Below are 22,419 nucleotides of genomic sequence, written 5' to 3'. Positions count from 1 at the left end.
GTGTGTGTGTGTGTGTGTGTGTGTGTGTGTGTGTGTGTGTGTGTGTGTGTGTGTGTGTGTGTGTGTGTGGAAATTGATGCTTGTTCAGCCAGCAGAATGTATTTAGTGGAATTTTTATATGCCCCACGATTTGTATACATCATTGCGATCATAAACCGTATTCATGTACACGGCAGGAAAGGTGGTGTGTCCAAAAGGCTATAGCAAACCTCGAGCTCACGGGCGCGATAGGCGGTTTCTCTGTTACCGTTTCGAGAAAAGACCCACAACGTACAGACAGGCTACCGACACCTGCCGAGCCGAGGGAGGGCGACTGGTCACTACAAGGGACAAGAAGAGTCGAGATCAAGTACTGGTGAGCACAAACAAAACATGTTGACATATTGCCACTGAAAATAGCACACAGACACAGGGGCTATCACATACACGCAAATACACCAAAACACATGCACATAGGGAGGGACAGAGAGAGAGTGAGAGAGAGGCTCGTACACAAAGAGTTAATCAACGACTAAGCCATACGTATTACCATTTCATCCTGAAAAGACATCTGGAAATATACGATGCAACATAAACCATTAGTTAGTCTTTTTTTTACAATCTTTTCATTAGATCAGATTTCGCAAGACTCGGCAGAGCACCGTGTGGATCGGCCTGAGTGACCAGGAGACGGAAGAGAAGCTGATGTGGAGCGACGGAGTGCCGTACAGCGTCAACAGCTGGTACATGCGGTCCTCCAACACTCCGGACAACGACTGTGCCTACGTGAGCCGTCTGCACGGGTACAAGTGGCTGCTGGGAGAGTGTAGCTCCAAGCGTGCGTTCTTGTGTGAACTCGACCTGTTCGCCACCAGTCGTGAGGACTGATTCCAAATTATACATAGGAAAGGAAAGGATAGGATAGGATAGGAAAGGAAAGGATAGGAAAGGAAAGGATAGGAAAGGAAAGGAAAGGAAAGGAAAGGAAAGGAAGAAACCAAATTCCGAGAAATGAGGACAGGATCTAGATCTACGACTACACTTTGCCTGATTAGAATGCACTTTCGCCGGGCAGAACCCTAGAAGCTTTATGGCCGTCATCTCTAAGTCAGGGAATATCTTTCCTGTTGATCTATGCATATATACCAGCTAACTTACTATGTCAGGCTGAGTGAGAACTGTCTGTTACCATGGTGCCGGAGGCTGTGACTGGTTTCTATGGTGACAAAGAATCCTGAGATCCTATGGGTAGTTCTGGGAATGGATCTCTCGAGTTAGAGGTGTATGGTCACAAGCTCTCGAGACAGAGTGCCCAATCAGCCTCTGCGAGAGATTGTGTAACACAGGCTACGATTAAGCTCTGATATGCAGAAAGTTGATACCACTGCACTGTAGGGGATACTCAATAAAAACTGCAAGACATCCTATGGTGTCATCATTATTAGTACCTGGATGACTGATATGAGATCTGATGTCCACGGTAACTTACATACATTTCGCTTACAAATTCCTACAATAATACTTCTTCCATATGCTGTAGATTTCCACGATAGAAACATCTTCAGTTCGAAAACGCAGCAAACTTTACTAGGGATACCGTTAAACGTGCCCTCTCGCCGTGCAAGCTGTGACAGAACGGTAAGAAGACAACTGAATCATGCACGACTAACTGTGGTATGCAATTATAACCTAATTTGAGCAAACCACAAACGTAAACAAACCGCATGTCAAAGTGCAAAGTTGAGGTCTGCTTTCAATTGATGATTGACGTATTGCGGATTAGTGAGCTAAAACTGATTAGAGTCATGTTGCGGCCAGCTATCAAGGATGCCTTGGGCCAGTAGAGACGACCGGTTAATCATCTTCTGTCAACTCGTCTGAACAAAGAACGTTCCAACATGATTGAGTAGACGTTAATACTATAATAGAGGTGAAAACACAGCCAAGTAGAGATGACAGTCCTGCACGCACCTCGTACACTGACTTGTTGCCTAACTGTGTGATATTATAGAGGCAGGTGAAGAAAGAGTATAACAACTTAGATCAATACAATTTCCACTAAGAGAACATTTACCAATGTTTTCCGTAAGGTTGGACATATGTCTACATAATCAAGACTGAATTCACGTACACAGTTTGTAATTGCACCGTAAAGACTGCTCGAGCCAGTCATAAAATGAAGACTGTTTCCTTTTTCCATGAACTTCTCTAATGTGACTGATATGAACGACCTCTAGGAGTCAGTTCAGGTACTACCGGTTTTTTTCTACAACAAACGACACCATATTTGGTCAACAGTGCCATCTAGCTCCTTGACCCGGAACAAATCCGGGCATTTCTTCTAATCCTTTTACCTCCCCAGACAGCGGGGATCCTGCAGCTCCATAAATCTCACGTAAGCTACAAGTGACACCAAACGGCAGCCATGCGGGACTCCGACCTATCTATTTGGGTACTCTTCACAGGTATGCTGCAATTTGACTGTCTTTTGTCACAAAGAAATGGAACGGAACTACAATGGATGCACTTCAGGCATGTTGACACTAACGAATAGCTAACTTAGATTCATAGTTCTTTCGCACGTTTCGTGCATGCACAAAAAACTGAAAATTCCCGGTGACGCTAAAAGGCTCAAATTTTTTTAGATAAAAATGTAGATATTTGCTCGGAGATCTAACTGGGACACTGACGGTCAGACAAAATGCCCCTCCTCTCACGCTATCCATTGTTAGGTGCTCTAAACAAAGAGACATGTGTTGCATCACCCTCAGGTGGTATTTACCTTATCAAGGTGAGTATCGGTCGGTGCAAGGCACCACAAGACGGCACGCTGAAATCCGAACCACTGTGTACCAGCTTTCTTTAGTATGATACTGTCATGGTTGTGTACGCATGGTGCATTTGGTAAATCAGATCGCATAGGACGTCTTGCCAAGATACCTACAAGTAATTTGCATACCTATTTTCGCTTCCCACAGCAGGAATACAATGTGGACAATCTACTGTGGACACTAGGAATTTGACCTCTGGCGCCATATATGTTGTCGTTTTTCCTGCCAGTAAAGTTGAAAAAAAAACATACCATGTTTCTATCGATATCCCTAGAATCACACGATTGAATCGTGCGTGGTGAAATAATGCGTACGTTACTTTTACGGGAGAGGCGGTTCTATCTCCAGCTTGCATCTGTAAATGAAAAGTGCTGTGCTGACCTCAGTTCTGTCATGCTTTTAAAATTATTTTCTGTGCGCAATATTATACCATTAACTCTGGTTCATGTTTGTTCAATTCAAAATAAAACCTAGATTGGACAGTCATATTCCCTTTTTTTTACCTGTTTGAAGCCAGTATCTCTAAGTTACCTTCTGCATAAGTTTGTGCACCCTCCCTCCAATAATAGAGAGCCTAGTAATAAAATTGATATGGTCCACTCCTATCTTACGTTGATATTTTATCATTCTGCCAGCCTTGGGCTGTTCCTCTGTACCATCTGCGCATGTCACAGCAGCCTCATTTCCAAATGGGTCGTCCAATGACGACGTCACTTCCGGATCTCCCGTGGATTCTACGTCATCAAAGTCGAGTGGTGTTTCCGGTCGGCAGTACTCACACAGTCCGTATTCCGTGTTCATTCAACTCAAACTGGCTCAACAGTCGTTACCAGCTCATCTTAGTGATACCACGTCACCAACGTTCCTGGAATTTGTGACAAATGTTAGATCAGAGGTATGCTTTATTATTTTTAATTACCTTTTTGCATCCTTTCATTTTCTTATTAGGACGACTATGTATAATACGTCGTTTTGCTGTGTTTGTGTATGCTTTTTAACTCATCACCCAATCATATGCATGCACAAAATGAGGACTATAGCCTAGTATAAAGACCCACTCTACTTGATACGTGATACATTAAATTAATTTTTCAGTGTATCGCATGACAATTAATTTCAGAATATGTTACACTATATAGAAATCACATGTCACACATTCAGAGCCTTCCCCCGAACAACATGTACAACCAACCAAAGTTGCTGACGTTTCGGAGCAGTCTGACCAGATTAAGGCCACTGGGGCTCCGGTCACTGCGGTCCAGAAACCGTAACGATTTTGCCCCTGAAGTTCTGCTTGGAGATTAAATATACAATATGTTGATGGTCCAATAAAAGCACATTGTTTCTAACCCATGGTATTTTGCATTTGCCATTTTCTAGGCATCTAAGGCGTACAGTGTAGATCACAGTTTTCTACGTCTCGACGTTTTGATAGTCAGGTAAGATCTACATGATGATCAACACCTCTTTGCTGAATTCCACTGTATTACTGTATCTTATGTGTTTTATAACAACATTTTGTAAGTTTGTACTTTGTTGAATTATCCTGAGCGGAAATTACAAACGTTTACATCATTATTGTTGCCTAAAACGACTGCTGAACTCACAAACTATGACCTTCAAATGATCTTTTTTTTTTCAGCCCAGACAATGCCATAATTGACATCAACGTAGTATTTAGGATCAGTCTTCTGGGGATCATGAAACTTCGGGCAGTCGCCAGACTGAAACAGTACATCGACGACAAAAATGGGAGACTGGGGGAGCTGGAGGTGGCCAACGTGACTTATATATCAGATACGGGTGAGTTCATATTCGAGTAGAGTCGGGTCGCCATCGATTAGAAACATTTAATACAGTTAGTAGATTTTGGTAGTCTTTGTGTTGTGTTTTGTTTTGTGATTTCTTTTCTCTTACTTTTGGGTACGGAAATACTGTTTTGTGTGGCTGAGTTGTGGGTTTGTATGTCTGTCTGTCTGTCTGTCTGTCTGTCAAGAAAGTGGGGTGATTTTAACAGGTGATTTATAGGAAGGTCAAGCCGAAAGGTGAACTAGAACGCAGGCCTAAGGTGGGAGTAAGTGGGTGGAGGAATTCAGGAAGTACTAGTACTGTAATACCCGATTAATTACATCATACAACCCATCCACAGTTCTAGTACATGTACATGTACATTCAGGAAACCCCAAACACTTCCCGGAAGTCTGAAATCTCCGATTTCTCGTTTATCATCACAGGTGCTTTAACAGCAACGACAGAGTCCAGAGACGTGAAGTGTGTGCGTCTGGGACATCACTGCTTCCCCTTCTGTGACGCCAACCCGCATTACTGTACCAACGGTGGAACATGTCAGGACGACGGGTCCGAGAAATTATTGTGCAAGTATGTTTACAAACTTAACTTTTACTTCAATCGCTGCTTGATAGTAGCCAGTTTTATTCTAAGGAAAATGTATTAGCAACACCAGTTAAATATTTTCTCTAAATCGTCGCTTAATTCTGATAATTTCATACAATTCGATGTGAACGTTTTCATTCAGTTTTTCTTTGTAATTTCAGGTGCATCTACGAGCCCTTTATTCACTATGCAGGTGCAAGATGCGACAGAAGAAGTATATATTGTTTTATATTTCTCACTTGTTTCGGTGCGGTAGGGCTTAGTATTAACATTAAGTACACCATACCCTTTGCTCATACCGTCCATATTCCCAAACGTTTACTTAAACAAGGGTAGTTTCATCAGAAGGTTTTCATCAGAAGATTTTGCAAAACGTCATCTTTCATACGAGGGTCTGACTCTAATGAAACCTGGTTTATTACTTTTTGTTCTTTTTTGTTCCCAGCTATAGGGATTGTGTCCATATTAATCATCGCCCTGGGTCTGTTGGTGACTCTGACCTGCGTACTCTACGCTATACGGCGCTGGAAAAGAACAGGATCTCCTGTGCCGCGGGCAAGGTAATTAACAGCACTGATATGATAAGATATGATAAGATATGATATGATATGATATGGTAATATGTGATATGATATGATATGATATGATATAATGTATGTAATAATGTGAGATTATGTTAATCAACTTGATAGTGACGTGTTCTATCTACCTTTCGTAATATATTGATGTAGACTATTTGAAATGTCTCTTTACTTTTACCTATCGCGTTGATATCATGATTTCATCCATGGAAATGTAGCACACAGGGGTACAGTACGAGGCACCTAGAGGGCACAAACGACGTGGATGACAAGAAATGTTCCGTCTGGACATCAGAGACCTCCGGGGGTATGTACACATATGCAACAAGTTATGTCATGGATACTTGTATTGCCAAACATCTCAAACTTTTCACCATATAACTATTATAAGATAGTCAAAGTTGATTGCACAATAATTGTCCAGATACAATGTATAGCAAATAACATGGATTGTTAACAACTACAAACTATTCATACTCGTGTATTAATCTAACTTTATTATTTGATAAAATAAAATACAATACAATATAGTGATAGATATGCATTCATAAATGGAATCAGATGTATACTTTATAGTACATTCCAGTCGAAGTGATGACGACGTGACGTAGGTTTGAATGTTGGTTGATATGTTACTGGACAAGTAATTACTTAATCAAACAAACAATTAACGTCTTGGTTCTGTCCATTATAGGAACACAAAACCCCGAGTATGAAGGTTCACAAGGACTGGGGACGACTGGACCCGACCTCAGTCACAGATAGCAGATCGTAAAAGTAAACACGACATTTAATCTAGTTGGCAAACCTTATAATATGACACATCATAGAACGCTCACTGAGCGAGTCGAAATACCTCAATGCACCTCTTTCACTCCACCTTTTACGTAACTTCAGTAAAGGGGGTTTATACCTGTGTTGAAGGTTGTATATATTGTTTTAGATGGATATTGGAATATGGTAATAGAAAGTTAACGTTTGTTGAATATTTTATCAAGTTAAGTGGAATCTTACAAACGCGCTAGTATTATGAGTACAGGAGCGCATCAAATGTTAACACTTGTCCTCATGCATTACTATTTGACAAGCTCGAAGCTACATTCAATTCGAAAAAGCGTAAGAATTAGAAATAACAACTGCCGTGCTCTCAGGTAACTCCTTGATCGAACAGTTCTGACAGTACATAGAATATGACTTTTCTATTACTATCATCTTTTAAAGTAACGTTTAACTAGTACGTACTTTTAAATGAGTTTGCTCTTAAAATCGAGATAAACAACCAATTGTAACATGGTTGCACCTGTACATTTGATTGTATATTTTCATGGAATAAAGTCATTAAGGTCAGAAAAGGTATGGATGGGCGAATTCAAGTATGTGTTACTTACTGTCGAGGCAAGAGAAACAGAATAGCCCCCTTATCATATCTGTTTTGAAAGTAAATCGAGCTAATTCACCGATGTAGTCCACTGAAGAGTCATTGTGATCCCCCACACCGTGCCCATACTTCGTTATGCTTCAGGGGCAGAAAGAGCTTTGTACTGTTTGTTTGCATGAGATATTCTGGCATTACTTGGAAAAGCTTTGGGCAAAAGAGTTGGACTAGCGTAACACAACAAACACTTCCGCTGTAATTTCTACGGGCACATACCTGAATTACATGAAATTCTTATACGTACACCCGACAAATGATAATATTACAAATCGTCCACAAGATTACAAGGTGGTTTGATATAATCATACAGGACACTTTTCGTAAACAATTCTGTTTTTCCTTTTCAATGACACGAAAAGCTTTAGTGGTACACCATCTATTGTTTAGGACTCTTCGTTAAGCTATGGTATTAGTTCTCAGTCTACCAGTGTATGTGTCCAAGATAGTTAACAATAGAGCATGTCATATTGGCATCTCTCCGTAATTCCATCACTGGATACGACTGAATAGTTTCAAAAAGCGGTCGGACGTTAGTAGAAATCCCTTTTGTGTGCGGTTTCCAAATTATATGACACGGGTTTTGAAAACTCAAACAAACGGGACAAGCACAACCTTGGTGGTATTTTTGTAAGCTTTACTTTCAGCTTTCGGGCCCAGCTACCCTGAATTTCTTGACAATCAGTGAACTCCTATCTTTATCGCTTCTCTGTCTCTGCACTGACAAATGGATGTTAGGTACCGCCTAAAGGCATTCTTAAAGAAACCTGTTATCCTAACCTAATTTAGTTGCCGAGTCCCTGTCGTCCTCTTCGCAGTTGGGGACTCGGCAGCTAAATTAGGTTTGGCTAGCAGTTTAGACTTGAAGAATACTTGTACGGAAATGAAGCCGTGTATGCCCCGGTTTCAAAACTCAAAACTGGAAAGAACGTAACGTGTATGAGTTTGACCCGCTCATTCTATAGCGAAAGGGGTTCATGATATTAAGATATGGATCAACAAATCAATGCAATCAATTTCTATGAGTACTTCAGAATCCGTTTTATTACCAGTAAAGAATAATTATCTGTTATTTGCGCATAGAAGTGTTAGATATGAACGTCAAAAGCATTTTGTCGATGTTTTAGACAGTTGAAAAAGATGCATCTTGATTTAAACATTCAGCATGGATTTTTAAGTGTGATGTTACATGCGTACGATGTATACACGCATGTAACTATAAAGAACTAATGAAACTGTCCCCTGAATTCCCCAGGGGGGCGTGCCATCGCCGCCACGCCTTCCCCATTGTTACACTCAGGGTCCAACTCAGGGCAGGTGAGTGAATTAGGAGTATTCTGCTGACAAAACAGTATACGTGCATCTCGGTCTTCTCACATGACGAAGTGAGCATCAGTGCAAACAAACTACCAGTGCAAACAGGCGACCGTCTCTGTGAGGAGGAAAGTAGGGAATAAGTTACCGATAGTAAACCTCCTCGTCTCAACACGTAAGTACATGACTTTTGTATAACATTATGTCTCCACGGGGTGTCCGGGCTTTTATGGTGGAAACTTATTTTTTATCGACATGCAATTGCAAAAACCTGTGACATACGTCACATACGACAGCTCTAGGACAGTCGCACCACATGTACTGTAGACATGTCGTACAAACTGTGACAGAAAAGCCGCCGTAAGTCCTTGTCAGTGGCCGGTTTTGATACAGCTGAAAGTCAGATTCGTGCAACAAAAAATCGTGGGATGTGTGTGACTGTGGTGCCTCGGTCTTATGTTGATAACTTAGATCCTGTTAAGTGACAAAGTACAAATGGAAAGTTTCGGCTGACTGTTTATTGATGTGAACTTGTGAGAATGTCGTTCCACCAGAATATAAAACGTGTGTAGCCAAAAGCAAGCCATGACTCATTCAAGTACATTCAATTCGTGACACATGTGTGGCATCTAAGTGTCATAAACTATCGCAAACGTTTGAGTATATACAAAACAACAGCTCCAACATTTTTACACATACAGACAACGTAACAAGTGCACAGCCAGCAAAGCAACGAAAGAACCTGCTGGAAACTAATTACGCAGTAATTGGTGATTTGTTTTGTTGTCTTTTGCATGTCACGTTCTATTGAATCCGAACCATTAGGCACAGTATCTGTTTATTCTCAGAAACGCCATCAGGCCCTTTTAGACATTCATTGTTTTGGTGTTACTAGTGGCAACGTCGTAGTTATAGGGATTAGGTTGTCGGCGACAAATGGTCAGTGGTCTGAGTTGCATGCAATCAACCAACTTAATTACTTGTATATAAGGTCCCTGATCACAGCATGCGTTAGTTGGGATGTCACGAAGTCGTCCTAGTTAGTAAATTGTGTGACAAGTCTCGATCTCTCTTTCACACACAACACAACACAACACGGGTCAGCCGCTTCCATTGGGCAGAGCTACAGGTTAGTTTTGATGTGAAGACAATATTGTAGGTAATATATTGCATATATTATGGGAAGCGTAGAACCTTTAGAAATGCAAACACGTATCCTCCTCCAATCGTTAGAAAGGTGAGCACGAAGGTTGGTTAGCGTGCGTCTGAGGGACACATGATGCTGGTATGGAGGCTCAAGTTTCCTGCAGACCAGGAGAGCTCTGTGGGGATATGTAAGCATCGCTGTGCTCAAGTCTTCCATGTGGTGATGTTGTGACAGGATTAGTGTTCCTGATAGCCTGGTGCCCAGTCTATCGTGTTTGGGGTAGGCTGTCTTCGGGGCTTTAATAGCTCGATACAGTGTAGTTTTCCCCCATCTAGATAAACTGGCTAGCGTTGCCCGGCAGGAATGTTACGCCTGTAATACACTTTTGTATGCTTGGAGTTGATTAGCATCGCCACGAGATCTATTTGAAGTCCCGTCGTGCAAAACCTACCGGGGAACCTAGCTGAGTCAGGCGGGGAAGAGCTTCTGCAGCCCCGAAGAATACCATCCCCTGAGCCGAGATAGACTGGACACCAGGCTATGTTCCTGACATTTCCACACGGAAAGTTTGTGGACGGCTGCCAGCTGAGGCGCACCTTAGTATCCCACATATGTCTTCTTGACGGTGTTTCATAACAACTGAACTTTTACAAAGCAGATTCTTCAATTACAGAGGTGACCCAAGCAAAACACAGAGGCCAGACGACGCTCATAGAAGCGAAGAAAACATGCAGTCCCTGAGTGTAGTCACGATTCTGCTGTTTGTGGGAGGGAGCTTTGGAGCCACCTCTCTGTCACAGGATCAGATCAACACGATCTTACAGGCCCACAACAACTACAGGTCAGCCGTCAGCCCCACAGCTGCCAACATGGAGTACATGGTGAGGTATTCTCTCGTTATACATCGGTGTTTGTTTGCTGAACGTACCCTTACGGCCATGCTAATCTGTACTAAAACACCTGTGAGGACAATATGTTAGAGAAATTCGGACACTGGGAGCTAGAATTTGTAGAAAAGTCTTAACAAATCGTCTATACTGATATCTAACTCCCGACTCTAATACAACTCATGTAAGGAACCTCTACAAAGTATTTCTACACACATTCTTATCAAATAATTATAACTTGTCAATCAAGCTAAAAGATAAACCCGGCATTTTGACAATTTGCTTGAAGGTAGCTCGACAAAGTGGCCTATCCACTCATTTACGTCCCTGTAATATCCAAGTGATAACACAAGACACATGGGACAAGTTTGTAACATAAAGACGTTTAGTACGAGTTCCTTCCAGCAAAGTGAGAAGAATGGTACGAAAAAAATATCGTATAGAGGTATATATATAGAGGTAAACATATTTGCGGGAACTGTTTTGAAAAGCTTAAGGGGACTGCGAAAGGGCGTGTCGTGGAACATGTATAACATTATATGTAGAACATATGAAAAATATATACAATGGAATATATGATTTCTTCTCGAGTCCGCATTGTTACAACACAACATATCCACCACAGAGTTGTAACTGATGTGTTTGTTAACTTTACAGACCACACATTGTGGTCTACAGAAGTGTTAAGTTGTTGTAAAACAGGAAGAGTCCCACCCAACATTAACTCGATATAACTCCTCAACATGTGAACAGCGGGAAATATCACCCGCCGCATGTTTCCCAAAGATAACATCTCGTAAAGAAGTGACATTGACGTGTATGGTTAGTCGGTTTGTAACGATAATTTCAAAACAAAGCTTGGGGTCAAAAACTAGTCTCTAAGGAGGGCTTAGACTTAGGCTTATTACGCGTCATGGAGGTTATATTTTTTATGCGTTTTTGTTTTCGGTGGCGTATTACATACTGCCTGGCTAGTAAATAATACGTTCTGCGGTTCTGGCCAATTTGATGCTGCCTTACAGCAACCAAAGATCTGCTTGGAGATTACTAGTACATGTTGTAGTTTAAAACAAATAATATTGCGCTATAAATTCAAAATATAATCCACTGCAATTCATGTGGGTAATATTGTAGAATTAAATAACGTTACGGGGATGAGTCACGACAATATCAAGGCATTGTGTTGACAAAATATACGGGATGCATGAAGCTGGCAACATGATTGAAGCTTGTCACGTATGACGTCGTCAAATGTGCTGTTTGCACGCACTCTTAAGAACAAGGTCGCAGCAACAATGGTTCACGTGCTCCAGAAGAGTGGTGATATCTTTATTGTATGTCGTGTGAAGTAGGACCTCATCACAATCATTGTACAAGTTGACCACTCGTACAATGATTGTCATCATTATTACGTATACATCGTTGCTAGCATGAAGAAAACACCGCCATGATATGCTGTATACCTGTCCTTATCAGGAGTGGGACGATAGTCTGGCGACCATAGCTCAGAGCTGGGCGGACGGCTGTGACTTCGCACACAACCCCAGTCCCGAGGCCACTTACTCCGGGTCGTCGGTAGGGGAGAACATCTACGCCGGCACGGGGAGGTTTGTAACTATGTGTGGTGGATTCACAAATCATGACAAGTGGTCCTTCCGACCTGTACAAATACTGCTTGATCCTGTACATCATTTTCGGCTTGAATGACGAGGTTTCCAAGATCGAAGAGATTTTATGACTGTTAAAGAAGAATTGCACAAATAGTACCATATCATAATATGGCCTATAGAGTTAGCTATCTGGAACTAGAGTTTGTATTACATCAACCGCAGATCCTTGTAAATCTTAAGTGGAGAAATTGTAGGAAATTTTGTTACATAAGACTTGCTATGTTTAAACAAAAGCACAAATGTAGGTCTATAAAAAAGGTCGACCTATTTAGTACCTTCTATGCTATAAGAAATTATTTCAATTAAATGTATGATAATCATTTGATGTTTGCCATTTCACAGCTACAATGCTGGCAAGGAAACTGAGAATTGGAACAGTGAAGTGTCTGACTACACCTACAGCAGCAACTCGTGTGCATCTGGCCGGGTCTGCGGACATTACACACAAGTAAGGACACATACAATGCCATACTTTAGTCATCAAAAACATCTGATTAAATGCATAGAAATGACAAATACGTTGCATGGAAAGGAACAAAAGTGTATGTTATTAAAGTCTGTGCGCGTGTGTCTGTGTGTATGTGCGTGTGTGTGTATGTGCGTGTGCGTGTGTGTCTGTGTGTGTCTGTGTGCCTGTCTGTCTGTGTGTCTGTGTATGTGTATGTGCGTTAAGATGTACATACCATACAACTATTCCTTCCTGTGCACACGTACGTGTTCATATTTACCTCCCACCAGGTTGTGTGGGCCTCCAGTAACAAGCTCGGGTGTGGCATGAAGCTCTGCTCTACTCTGGCTACCGTCAACTGGAACAACGCCAATCTGGTGGTCTGCAACTACGCTCCAGCGTAAGTCAGTTGGCTTGTATGGACAGTATCTATTAGTGTTGCCCGCATTGCATCTGTCTATTGAACGTGAAACATCTGTGTTTGCATACTTCGCTATTATTACGGACAAATGATAGGTGTTTCTTTAATGCTGCATATGTTGATACATAATTCGGGAACTATTTTTTGATTTTGACTTATTTTGTTCTCCGTATTTTGTCTACAGGGGTAACTTCAGAGGACAGAAGCCCTACGTTAGTGGCACATCCTGCACCCAGTGTGCGAACGGCAACGACAACTGTTCCGACAACCTGTGTGGTAATTATATATGTGCTGTATTAAGGTGTCAGTCATGGTGTAATAGCTAAGTCTAGATGGGCACTATGCCCCCCTATCTGTGGTAGAATTTGGAAAGAAACTGAAAAACTGGCACAAACGTTAACGGACAGCATGTCCTTTTTGCAAAACTTCTAAGTTATAGACTTCCCTAGCCTTCTAACTTATAGACTTCTATGTCTGACGTATCGTGGTATGTACTTCTATCATCCACAGCATGCTAGCAAGTTATATAATAATTCGTGTACATACATTCATGTCGACCGTTTCTTGTTTCCAGGTTCTCCCAGTGCCACTGGTGCCACCGGTTCTCCCAGTGGCAACGGAGGTATGTACGATTAAGTACCGACTGCAAGCTATGCATTGTTAGAATTTTCAAACAGCTCTTTGAAGCGGAGGAACCTGTAAAAAATGTTTCTAACGTATATCTAGGTGGTAAAACCTTCACAACTGACCCAATTCGTGCAACGCCATGGTGTGGTCACTCACAAGAGAGACATTCTAGATTTAAATAACTACAAGTTCTTATATTTCTTTAATTTGTCTGGCACGAAACAAAGACTGCATAGTAAGTTGCTTAACGTACTAGTATCATTTTGACTGATAGCGTCAATAAACTATGATCATGCCATGACAATATCGTTAACGTAGTACAAAAATACTTTAATAGAAGATGTATGCATCTGACTGATCTGAGATTAACATTACTGGCTGGGAATATTTTACTTCTGTTGAGCTTGTTAATGACTGATAACTTCCTTTTAATGTTGCTGTAGGTGGTTCGTCCAATACTACATCCACCCCCAACCAGGGCGGAGGAGGTAAGTTTGATCAGGACCTAGGGCACTTCAAGTGATGGTTTAGGCTTATGGTTAACTTATGGTTAAGTTTAGGCTTCAAGTACTGATGGAAGATTGAAGTGAGTAGATCTAGGAGAGAAAAGAAAACATATGTACATATGTGACACATCATACCACTAGTAGCTGCGCCCCCTCACCTAGAAATACCGCATCACGATCGATTTCACTCCTATAAGGATATTCCCCTTTACGTAGCTTCATTGATGTTTTGACATCTGGAAATTCATACTAGATTCACCCATTTGTAGGGCTGACATTATGATCGAGGACGACTTATTTGATAATGATTGCCAAATAAGTCGTACCATGATCATACATATACCTGTACAAAGTCTATATGGCTGCTTCCTGAAACCTGCATACATTTTCCTTTGTGAAAACTGTCTTTTCGATGTAAGTTAGTTTCTTCAAAAGTATTGGCTTTTTTCCTACAGATAACGGTGCTGCCCGCCACGCGAGCATGCTGTCGCTAGGTGGCGTGGTTGTGACGCTTCTCATACTCAACATGATGCAGGGATGAGACTCATCATCATCATCATCATCATCATCATCGGTCGGCTGTAGAGCAGTCGATCACATACACGATGAGACTAACATGGCATTTTAACATGTGGCCGTAAAATTAACGGTTCCAATAGAATACATTCTCTTTGCAACGCTTTATACATGTACTATATACTATAGCACGCGCACGCAGAGACAATCAAGAAAATATTTGAATATACATGTATGTATATCATTAGTATCACAAAAAATATCATAGTTTGTATACATACTAGAAGATGTAGGAATATCATATCTTACATAGATATTGTTGAGAAATAGTTGTTATACATATTATTTGATTATCACAATTTAGCAGCAATATATGTATACAGCATGCATGTATATGAGCAAGGCTACAACTCATTAGGCACGTTCTTTTTCAAATGGTGTTTTTCATTTTTTATTACTTCGTCATTGGTGTTTGTTTATAGAAAGGGTAAAACGCGCAGATATTTGGATTAGGATATGTTAAGTTACACAGTAAAGATATCATTAAACTGTCTTTAACAAAGACTTGAGCTGTGGTGAACAGCTCTAAAATATCTGAAGTCAGCAAATTTACTTTTCTATCTACTTCATCGTTCAATGTAATGTAAAGTAATCAGGCTGTTCAAAGTGATGTTTATGCTTTGAACCTATCGAATACAGTTACATGTATACCAGCTAGTAATATGGCTATTACACGATTGCCGTGTTACATCTTAATCGAAACAGTTTACATTCTAACATTACAAATCTTTTCTATGACTATTGGCGTTTATTATGGGTTCACCACACCACGAAGTGGTGGTGAACCCATATTGCTTTTTCTGATGTTTCTTCTTCTCCTCCTTCTCCTTCTTCTCCTGCCACTTCTTTAAATTGATTCAACTCCTTCATTTTTGGGCGAAATTACCTGTAATTTCGTATAGAGGTAGAGTGGGTAAATCCCCTTAGGCGTTTTTTAAATTTTTTTGATACAAGCTTTTACAATCGTTTTATTTGCTTTTTAGTGGTCCCCATAGGAAAGTACTGTGGTGGCGTACGCGCGTGACGTAATAAGAAAGGAATTCGGGGGAAGGCCCAAATATGGGCATACAAGCAGGTGTGGTCATGTTTGCAGATGTGGCTGTTGATTGGCTGTTGGCTAATTAATTTATTTACTACCATTTTCACGTACCAGCGCAGCTGGTCCACGCGGTCTCGGCCGTGGGCCATGATACTCTGATATTGGATACCGATTCGTGTGATTCCTATAAACATTTCACCTAACTACGAACTAGTTGGAAGAATTATAGCTGCATGGATGCCTGTATATGATTTTAACAAACACTGAAAATCTGACGCAAAAACTGGCAGATATTTTGCTCTTCTCTGTTGGAACAACGCAAGCGGGAGGTCAATGACCTGCGCCCCGCGAGTACTGTAAACAACGGTACGTAATGTGTATCGTCGGCGCACGCGCGCGCGCCACGGTATCAACAATTTTCCACAATCTTCACCGACTAGTATTATATATTCTGTTATCGATTTCTGAAGAATCACCAAAATTGTAGAGTGTAACGCTATCTCCTAGAAAGTCCCTTACTAGTACTTGAAGCGATCGTTACCGCCATGTTGTTCACTTTATATGACATACAATGCAGAGAGTAATGGAAACGTGTCGAGATAGCTCGGTTGGTAACGCGCAGGGCTGCAAGTCCAGACATTACGAGTTCGAACCCCGGTACACTGGATATTTTTAATTATCCTTTTTACAATTTTTAACAATTTTAACATTTTTAACAATTTCAACAATTTTAACCATTTTAACCATTTTACATTTTAACAATTTCAACATTTAATTTTAACATTTTCGTTTTAATATCCATTGCTTTGCTTTTAACATTCCAAAACTGATTGTTCTTACTCAAGAATTTCAAGAACTTCGAATGTTAGTCTTTTGTATTTTTCAACATACAAACCAAAATCACTTTGATGTTGTCACAAAAGTAACATCTGTGCGCGCATCGGTTTTCGTTCATTTAAAAACTACAAGTACAAAACATCTGGAAACTAAGCAAACATACTCAGTAAATTGATTGCTGTAATTCCCGATTTTTTTTCACTGTACCGCAACGCAAGCGGGGGGTCAATGTTCACGGTTTTCACTGTCACCTCTGTATTGTGAACTTATCATTACAGTTAGGAAATAATTCCCGGACTTTCTTTTTCCTGCAACTGTCACCACCGTGAATATATACTTCCGTGAACATGTCCATTTTTCTCAGGCCGTGAAAATTTTGCTTCCGTTAGTAGTAGTTACAATCTCGTCAAAAGTGTAAAGTAAAGCTGTCGAGATTTAAAGTGCGTGTCGTTGTATCTTTGTAAAAAAAAAAGGGAGATAATTGCCAAGTGCCAGTTTTGTAAATACCTGTCGAGATTCAAACAGCTTGTCCTTGTATAATTGCAGTATGATTTATTTAGAATCTCTCATTTTTGTTTGGGGAAGGGTATGGAGTGAAATTCCTACATTTGCTCCGAAGCAAATGTTGGCCTTTCTAGTGTTTCTCATTCTTTCCCTGCCATGTCGTAAAATGTGGTGAACCCATCGCTATATTTGCTCCAAAGCAAATATTGGCCTTTCTAGTATTTTAGTTGATTTTGCTTTCAAAACTGAGATACAGAACTAATAGTGATATATGCGTGTGTATACTTAATTGTATATTTTCATGCATGGCAAACGTTGGTACGGTTACCCCGTATTATGGCCGATATGAGATCAGTATAGTCGTTATCCTATCTCATCCTGTCAACTTCATCAAGAACGACAATTAGCTCTATGAATAGTTAATGACCAGTAAAGAAGAACGATCTGTTTGCGCATAGAAATTTTGGATGTCAACTAAGACAACACCAAGACATTTCATCCTTGTTTCAGAAAACTGAAACAGATATGGCTTAATCAAAACAATCAACATGTTTTTATAGTTTGACGTGTGTATACACAGGGTATCTAAATATTCTCCTTGGTATACATAAAAAAACTATTGAAACTGTCCCCTGGATTCCTCAGAGGGGCGTGCCATCACCACCACGCCTTCCCCATTGTTCAACTCACGACAGGTTAGGGAATCAGGAGTGTTCTGATAACAAAGGACTACGTGCATCCAATTAGCTTAAACATCAAGCTCCTTGGTGCATGCTACGTGTCATTTCGTGTGATGTGACGAAGGGAGTATCAGTACATACTACCGCGCCTCTGTCGGAAGGATAGAACACAGACATTCGCCGCACCAGGGAAGAAAACATGCAGGTCCTGAGTGTAGCCACGATTCTGCTGTTTGTGGGAGGCAGCTTTGGAGCCACCTCTCTGTCACAGGATCAGATCAACACGATCTTACAGGCCCACAACAACTACAGGTCAGCCGTCAGCCCCACAGCTGCCAACATGGAGTACATGGTGAGGTATTCTATTGTCTACCGTCGTTTTTTCTCAACGGTGTACTCACTAAAGATAAACCCAGCATATTGAAGGTTTGGTTGAATCAAAGATGAGCTAACCATTCATTTAATACTAAAATATCTCCCTGTAACATCAGCATAGCAGTTCACGGTGTAAGAAAAGAAGACATCTGAGAGGAACACGATCCAACATATGACAAAAAGACATATAGTACGACTGGTCTTTGAAGAATAGTCATGGAAAATATCGAAGTGATTATGTTGTCGGGGACTGTTTGGAAAAGGAAGGACGTGTCGTGGAAAACATAACTGACTGCGGCTGCCTGCTTAATACTTGTAGGTATGTATAACGTTATGGGAGATGTGACAAATATACAACGGAATATGATTTCATCGCCTCTCGAGTGCGCACCGTTAAAGCATAGCGTATACACCACAGAGTTGTAAGTTGTAATTGATGTATTTGTAGACCACATTTGGACCACATTGTGGTCTACGGAAGTGTTGTTGTGCTAAAACAAAAGTCTGTTCTCTACATGAACTAGTCACAACTCCTCAACATGTGAACAGCGGGAAACATCACCCGCCGCATGTTTCCCAAAGATAACACCTCGTAAAGAAAAAAGGACGTGTATGATTAGTCAGTTTAAAGAGACAGGGCCTTTAAAACCGCAAACATCGCGCACGTGGTACGAAAATAAAATCTACCGTTAAGCGTTTAGCCCTACTGCATCTACCGCTCATCAAGATGGGTGATATGGTACAGCGACATTATGTTGCAGGCATGAGACAAACGGCATTGTGTTTTAAGATATACGAGGGGCATGAAGGCTGTGTTATAAGTTGGCAACATGATTGAGGCTTGTCACGTATGACATCGTCAAATTTGTTGTTCGCACGCACCAAACAAAGTACAAGGTCGCCGCACAACAATGCATGGTACACGTGTTCCAAAAGAGTGGTGATCTCTATTATATGCAGTGTGAAGTGCATTGCAAGTAAGACCTCATCTCAACGAGTTGATATTAAACTATTATCACTCTGACTATCATCATTATTACATCGTTGCTAGCATAAGAAAACTGGTACCGCCATGCATGATCAATCCTATATATTTGTGCCGTATACCTGTCCTTATCAGGAGTGGGACGATAGTCTGGCGACCATAGCTCAGAGCTGGGCGGACGGCTGTGACTTCGCACACAACCCCAGTCCCGAGGCCACTTACTCCGGGTCGTCGGTAGGGGAGAACATCTACGCCAGCACCGGAAGGTTTGTAACTACATGTATATATGTGTGCCGGATCCACGCCAAGTGGTCCTTCCATCAATAGTTTAACCTGTACAAATACAGTTTGATCCTGTTCATCATGTTAGCCTTGAGTTACGATATTATAAAAGATTTCATGATGCTATTTAACAAGAATCTCACCAGTAGAAATCGCCAAGCAGATGTCTGGCGGCAAAAATAGCGTTACAGCCAGAACTGGCCAGCTAGAGAGCTCAAGAGTCCTGAGCAGCCTCTATTGAACTAGTGATGTTACACGTAAGATTTGAGTATTTACAAAGGCGCAAATGTAAATAATCTGAGAACAGTTAGACAAGTAAGCAAACTGAACTAAAGTACCGTCTAAGAATTTTATATCAGCTGCAGATGACATGCTATTTGTTCATTCTCAATCTGTACGGCCACACAAATGAAACTGACAGCTACAATGCTGGCAAGGAAACCGAGAAGTGGAACAAGGAAGTGTGTGACTACACCTACAGCAGCAACTCGTGTAAGTCTGGCGAGGTCTGCGGACATTACACACAGGTAAGGATATGTACGATGTCAAACTTTATTATGATTCTAGGCTGCTAAATACATAGTAATGGCGTGCGTGCGCGTGCGTGCGTACGTGCGTGTGCGCGTATTCCATCTAGTCAACATTGTACATACAAATATTTCTTTCTGACCACGATTGTTCATATTTACCTCCCACCAGGTTGTGTGGGCCTCCAGTAACAAGCTCGGATGTGGCATGAAGCTCTGCTCTACTCTGGCTACCGTCAACTGGAACAACGCCAATCTGGTGGTCTGCAACTACGCTCCAGCGTAAGTTAGCGGGCTTATATATATAGACAGTATCTATTTGTAGTCCGCTTACTGTATCTGCCTTTTAGAAGTGTTAATCTTTGCATTCATACTTCGCTATTATTGCGGACAAAGGATAGGCATTTTGTACAGTTTCTATATACATGTATATTTCCCGGAATTAGTATAGTGTTGAGTTTCCAATTGGCCTATATTCATATTGTCTACAGGGGTAACTTCAGGGGACAGAAGCCCTACGTCAGTGGCACATCCTGCACCCAGTGTGCGAACGGCAACAACAACTGTTCTGACAAGCTGTGCGGTAAATATATACCCTAACGTTACAAGGGATTGTTCATGGTGCAAAAGCTACTTTCTTGATGGACTTTTTAAAACACATAACAGCTGACACAAGTGTTAACGGCAAGTATGTGCTATATGTGAATCTTCTAACTTATAGACTTCACTTCAACTCTGTTGCGTCGTGATGAAATATTTTATCACCCAAGTCATATGGTAATTCTTGTACATACGCTCTGTGAACATAACCACGCCATACTGTTGGTAGAAAGAAACCCTAATCATGAGCCAAACCAATACCTATCTACCCCTTGTCGTTTCCAGGTAACCCTGGCAATGCCGGCGGAGGTACGAGTAAATACCAATTGTTAGCTAAGCCTTCTTAGAATTTTTAAACAGCTCATTGGCACGGAGAAACGAATGATTCTAATATGTAGAACATGCATAACTATAATTAACTACTGACTTAATTCGTGCGATGCACATTTCATTCACAGTGTAGAAATCCTGCATAACTATATGGTCTATGATTGGTTAATTCGTCTGACATGAATCAAGGATTGTATTTATTTGGCGTGTCATTTTGATTGACGTCGATAAACTATGCCCATAACAATATCGTTGTCGTGACACATATATAAGAAAGTTAGGTGTATAAATCTGATGTTAACATTACTGGCTGGGTGTTTTACATCTGACGACTTTTTCATATTGAAAACTTCCTTTCAATGGTACGGTGTTTCAGGTGGTTCGTCCAATACTACATTCCCACCGGTCCAGTGTAGTGGAGGTAAGTGTACATAAACATGTATACGAGTAGGTATACACAATTCAGTAGAAACGTACCTGGCTAGTAGTACACCGTTTAGTGGTGGTTTAGGCTACAGATGCTGCGGGTGGAACGCGGAAGTGAGTATACGTAGATCTAGAAGAAACAAAAATACCCATGTGTGTGATATGTCGTATTATACTTCTTTAATACTTCGCCTCCTCGGTTGCTTTCTGAAACCTAAATACATTTTCCTCCATAAAAACTGTGTTTTACGATGTAAGTTACGTTTTGTCCTACAGATAACGGTGCTGCCCGCCACTGGAGCATGCTGTCGCTAGGTGGCGTGGTTGTGACGCTTCTCATACTCAACATGATGCAGGGATGGGACTAACTTGGCATTTTTACATGTGGCCATACTATACTTCTAAAAGAATATATTCTCATGCCATCATGATATACCACACAGCATGCAGAGACAGCCAAGTAAATGTTTGATTATGTATACAGCATTTTAAACCAATTATATCTTTCATATATATTGCTGAGCAAAGTTGTCATACATATAATGTGCTTGATTATCACACGGCGATATAGCAGCAAATTCGAAGCATTTCTAAAAAGGATAAGATATGAAGCCTAGCTGCATGAATGCATAAAATAAAAGAAAGGCTAGAACTCATGTTAATCGCCCTGCAGGAGGCTGAATTACTGCGATAAAGAGCAATAAAAGACATGAAGTCAACAATCTGTCTCCTTCATCGTTCAGTAAATGTTTCAAGTTGAGTTATCATCGACAAAATAATGTTAATGCTTTGCAATTTGATGGATGGGTGGATAGATGGATGGATGGATGGATGGATGGATGGATATGATGTATAGCCCGCGTCACTCACCATAATGTAACAAACTTTAGCAGCTGCTCGTCTAAACCAGAAAATGTGTCCAAAGTACAAGCGTCAGAGCAGACCCTGTTCATTCAAAATTCGCGCCAACTCCTCGTGCATCATGGGATAGCAAAACACGGAAGTAAGTGGCAGCGAGACA

At 41.0% G+C, this 22,419-nt stretch overlaps 4 protein-coding genes across 6 annotated transcripts in view; all 4 read left to right on the top strand.

The window, feature by feature from the left end:
* The window catches only part of LOC109475439 (plasminogen-like), a 9,538-nt gene extending 8,671 nt beyond the window's left edge, over positions 1 to 867 (top strand). Inside the window, exons 6-7 of the mRNA XM_019776040.1 lie at positions 177 to 355; positions 613 to 867. Of these exons, the coding sequence (XP_019631599.1) occupies positions 177 to 355; positions 613 to 867 (434 nt within the window). The remainder of the gene's footprint in view (positions 1 to 176; positions 356 to 612) is intronic.
* A 1,445-nt stretch (positions 868 to 2,312) lies between these two features.
* Positions 2,313 to 7,117, top strand: LOC109475666. 2 transcript variants are annotated; one of them, XM_019776424.1, is made up of 9 exons: positions 2,313 to 2,444; positions 3,446 to 3,705; positions 4,191 to 4,249; positions 4,453 to 4,613; positions 5,045 to 5,189; positions 5,366 to 5,418; positions 5,650 to 5,764; positions 6,004 to 6,096; positions 6,480 to 7,117. In XM_019776424.1, the coding sequence occupies exons 1-9, from the start codon at positions 2,405 to 2,407 to the stop codon at positions 6,499 to 6,501; spliced, it is 948 nt and encodes a 315-aa protein (XP_019631983.1). In that variant the 5' UTR covers positions 2,313 to 2,404; the 3' UTR covers positions 6,502 to 7,117. The 2 variants fall into 2 exon arrangements, with proteins under 2 accessions (XP_019631983.1, XP_019631982.1); XM_019776423.1 differs by having other exon boundaries at positions 6,004 to 6,092; positions 6,480 to 7,116.
* A 1,409-nt stretch (positions 7,118 to 8,526) lies between these two features.
* On the top strand, positions 8,527 to 15,546 carry LOC109475655 (peptidase inhibitor 16-like). Of its 2 annotated transcripts, none has more exons than XM_019776409.1 (9): positions 8,527 to 8,706; positions 10,352 to 10,559; positions 12,042 to 12,172; positions 12,578 to 12,683; positions 12,974 to 13,083; positions 13,289 to 13,380; positions 13,679 to 13,726; positions 14,175 to 14,219; positions 14,693 to 15,546. In XM_019776409.1, exons 2-9 carry the CDS (start codon positions 10,407 to 10,409, stop codon positions 14,776 to 14,778), a joined length of 771 nt encoding a protein of 256 aa, XP_019631968.1. In that variant the 5' UTR covers positions 8,527 to 8,706; positions 10,352 to 10,406; the 3' UTR covers positions 14,779 to 15,546. The 2 variants fall into 2 exon arrangements, with proteins under 2 accessions (XP_019631968.1, XP_019631967.1); XM_019776408.1 differs by lacking the exon at positions 8,527 to 8,706 and adding an exon at positions 9,445 to 9,660.
* A 2,464-nt stretch (positions 15,547 to 18,010) lies between these two features.
* LOC109475656 (peptidase inhibitor 16-like) lies at positions 18,011 to 22,086 on the top strand. The gene is made up of 8 exons (XM_019776411.1): positions 18,011 to 18,225; positions 19,369 to 19,499; positions 19,937 to 20,042; positions 20,215 to 20,324; positions 20,534 to 20,625; positions 20,928 to 20,957; positions 21,349 to 21,393; positions 21,675 to 22,086. The coding sequence occupies exons 1-8, from the start codon at positions 18,073 to 18,075 to the stop codon at positions 21,764 to 21,766; spliced, it is 759 nt and encodes a 252-aa protein (XP_019631970.1). The 5' UTR covers positions 18,011 to 18,072; the 3' UTR covers positions 21,767 to 22,086.
* The last annotated feature ends 333 nt before the right edge of the window (positions 22,087 to 22,419 follow it).

The sequence above is a fragment of the Branchiostoma belcheri genome, unplaced genomic scaffold, assembly GCF_001625305.1.
Source record: "Branchiostoma belcheri isolate BF01 breed outbred unplaced genomic scaffold, Haploidv18h27 scaffold34, whole genome shotgun sequence".
NCBI classification, from domain to species: domain Eukaryota; kingdom Metazoa; phylum Chordata; class Leptocardii; order Amphioxiformes; family Branchiostomatidae; genus Branchiostoma; species Branchiostoma belcheri.
The sequence above is the reverse complement of the archived record's forward strand: the minus strand, read 5'-3'. Positions and strand labels throughout refer to the sequence as shown.

Excerpts from the sequence above, each read along its gene's own strand:
- LOC109475666 (XM_019776423.1), top strand. The coding sequence starts at position 2,405 with ATGCGGGACTCCGACCTATCTATTTGGGTACTCTTCACAG. Across the intron at positions 4,250-4,452 it reads CTCGACGTTTTGATAGTCAG|CCCAGACAATGCCATAATTG; the intron begins GTAAGATCTACA and ends TTTTTTTTTCAG. Across the intron at positions 5,190-5,365 it reads TCCGAGAAATTATTGTGCAA|GTGCATCTACGAGCCCTTTA; the intron begins GTATGTTTACAA and ends TTGTAATTTCAG.
- LOC109475655 (XM_019776409.1), top strand. The coding sequence starts at position 10,407 with ATGCAGTCCCTGAGTGTAGTCACGATTCTGCTGTTTGTGGGAGGGAGC. Across the intron at positions 13,381-13,678 it reads CTGTTCCGACAACCTGTGTG|GTTCTCCCAGTGCCACTGGT; the intron begins GTAATTATATAT and ends TCTTGTTTCCAG. Across the intron at positions 13,727-14,174 it reads TTCTCCCAGTGGCAACGGAG|GTGGTTCGTCCAATACTACA; the intron begins GTATGTACGATT and ends ATGTTGCTGTAG.
- LOC109475656 (XM_019776411.1), top strand. The coding sequence starts at position 18,073 with ATGCAGGTCCTGAGTGTAGCCACGATTCTGCTGTTTGTGGGAGGCAGC. Across the intron at positions 20,043-20,214 it reads TCTGCGGACATTACACACAG|GTTGTGTGGGCCTCCAGTAA; the intron begins GTAAGGATATGT and ends ACCTCCCACCAG. Across the intron at positions 20,325-20,533 it reads GTCTGCAACTACGCTCCAGC|GGGTAACTTCAGGGGACAGA; the intron begins GTAAGTTAGCGG and ends TATTGTCTACAG.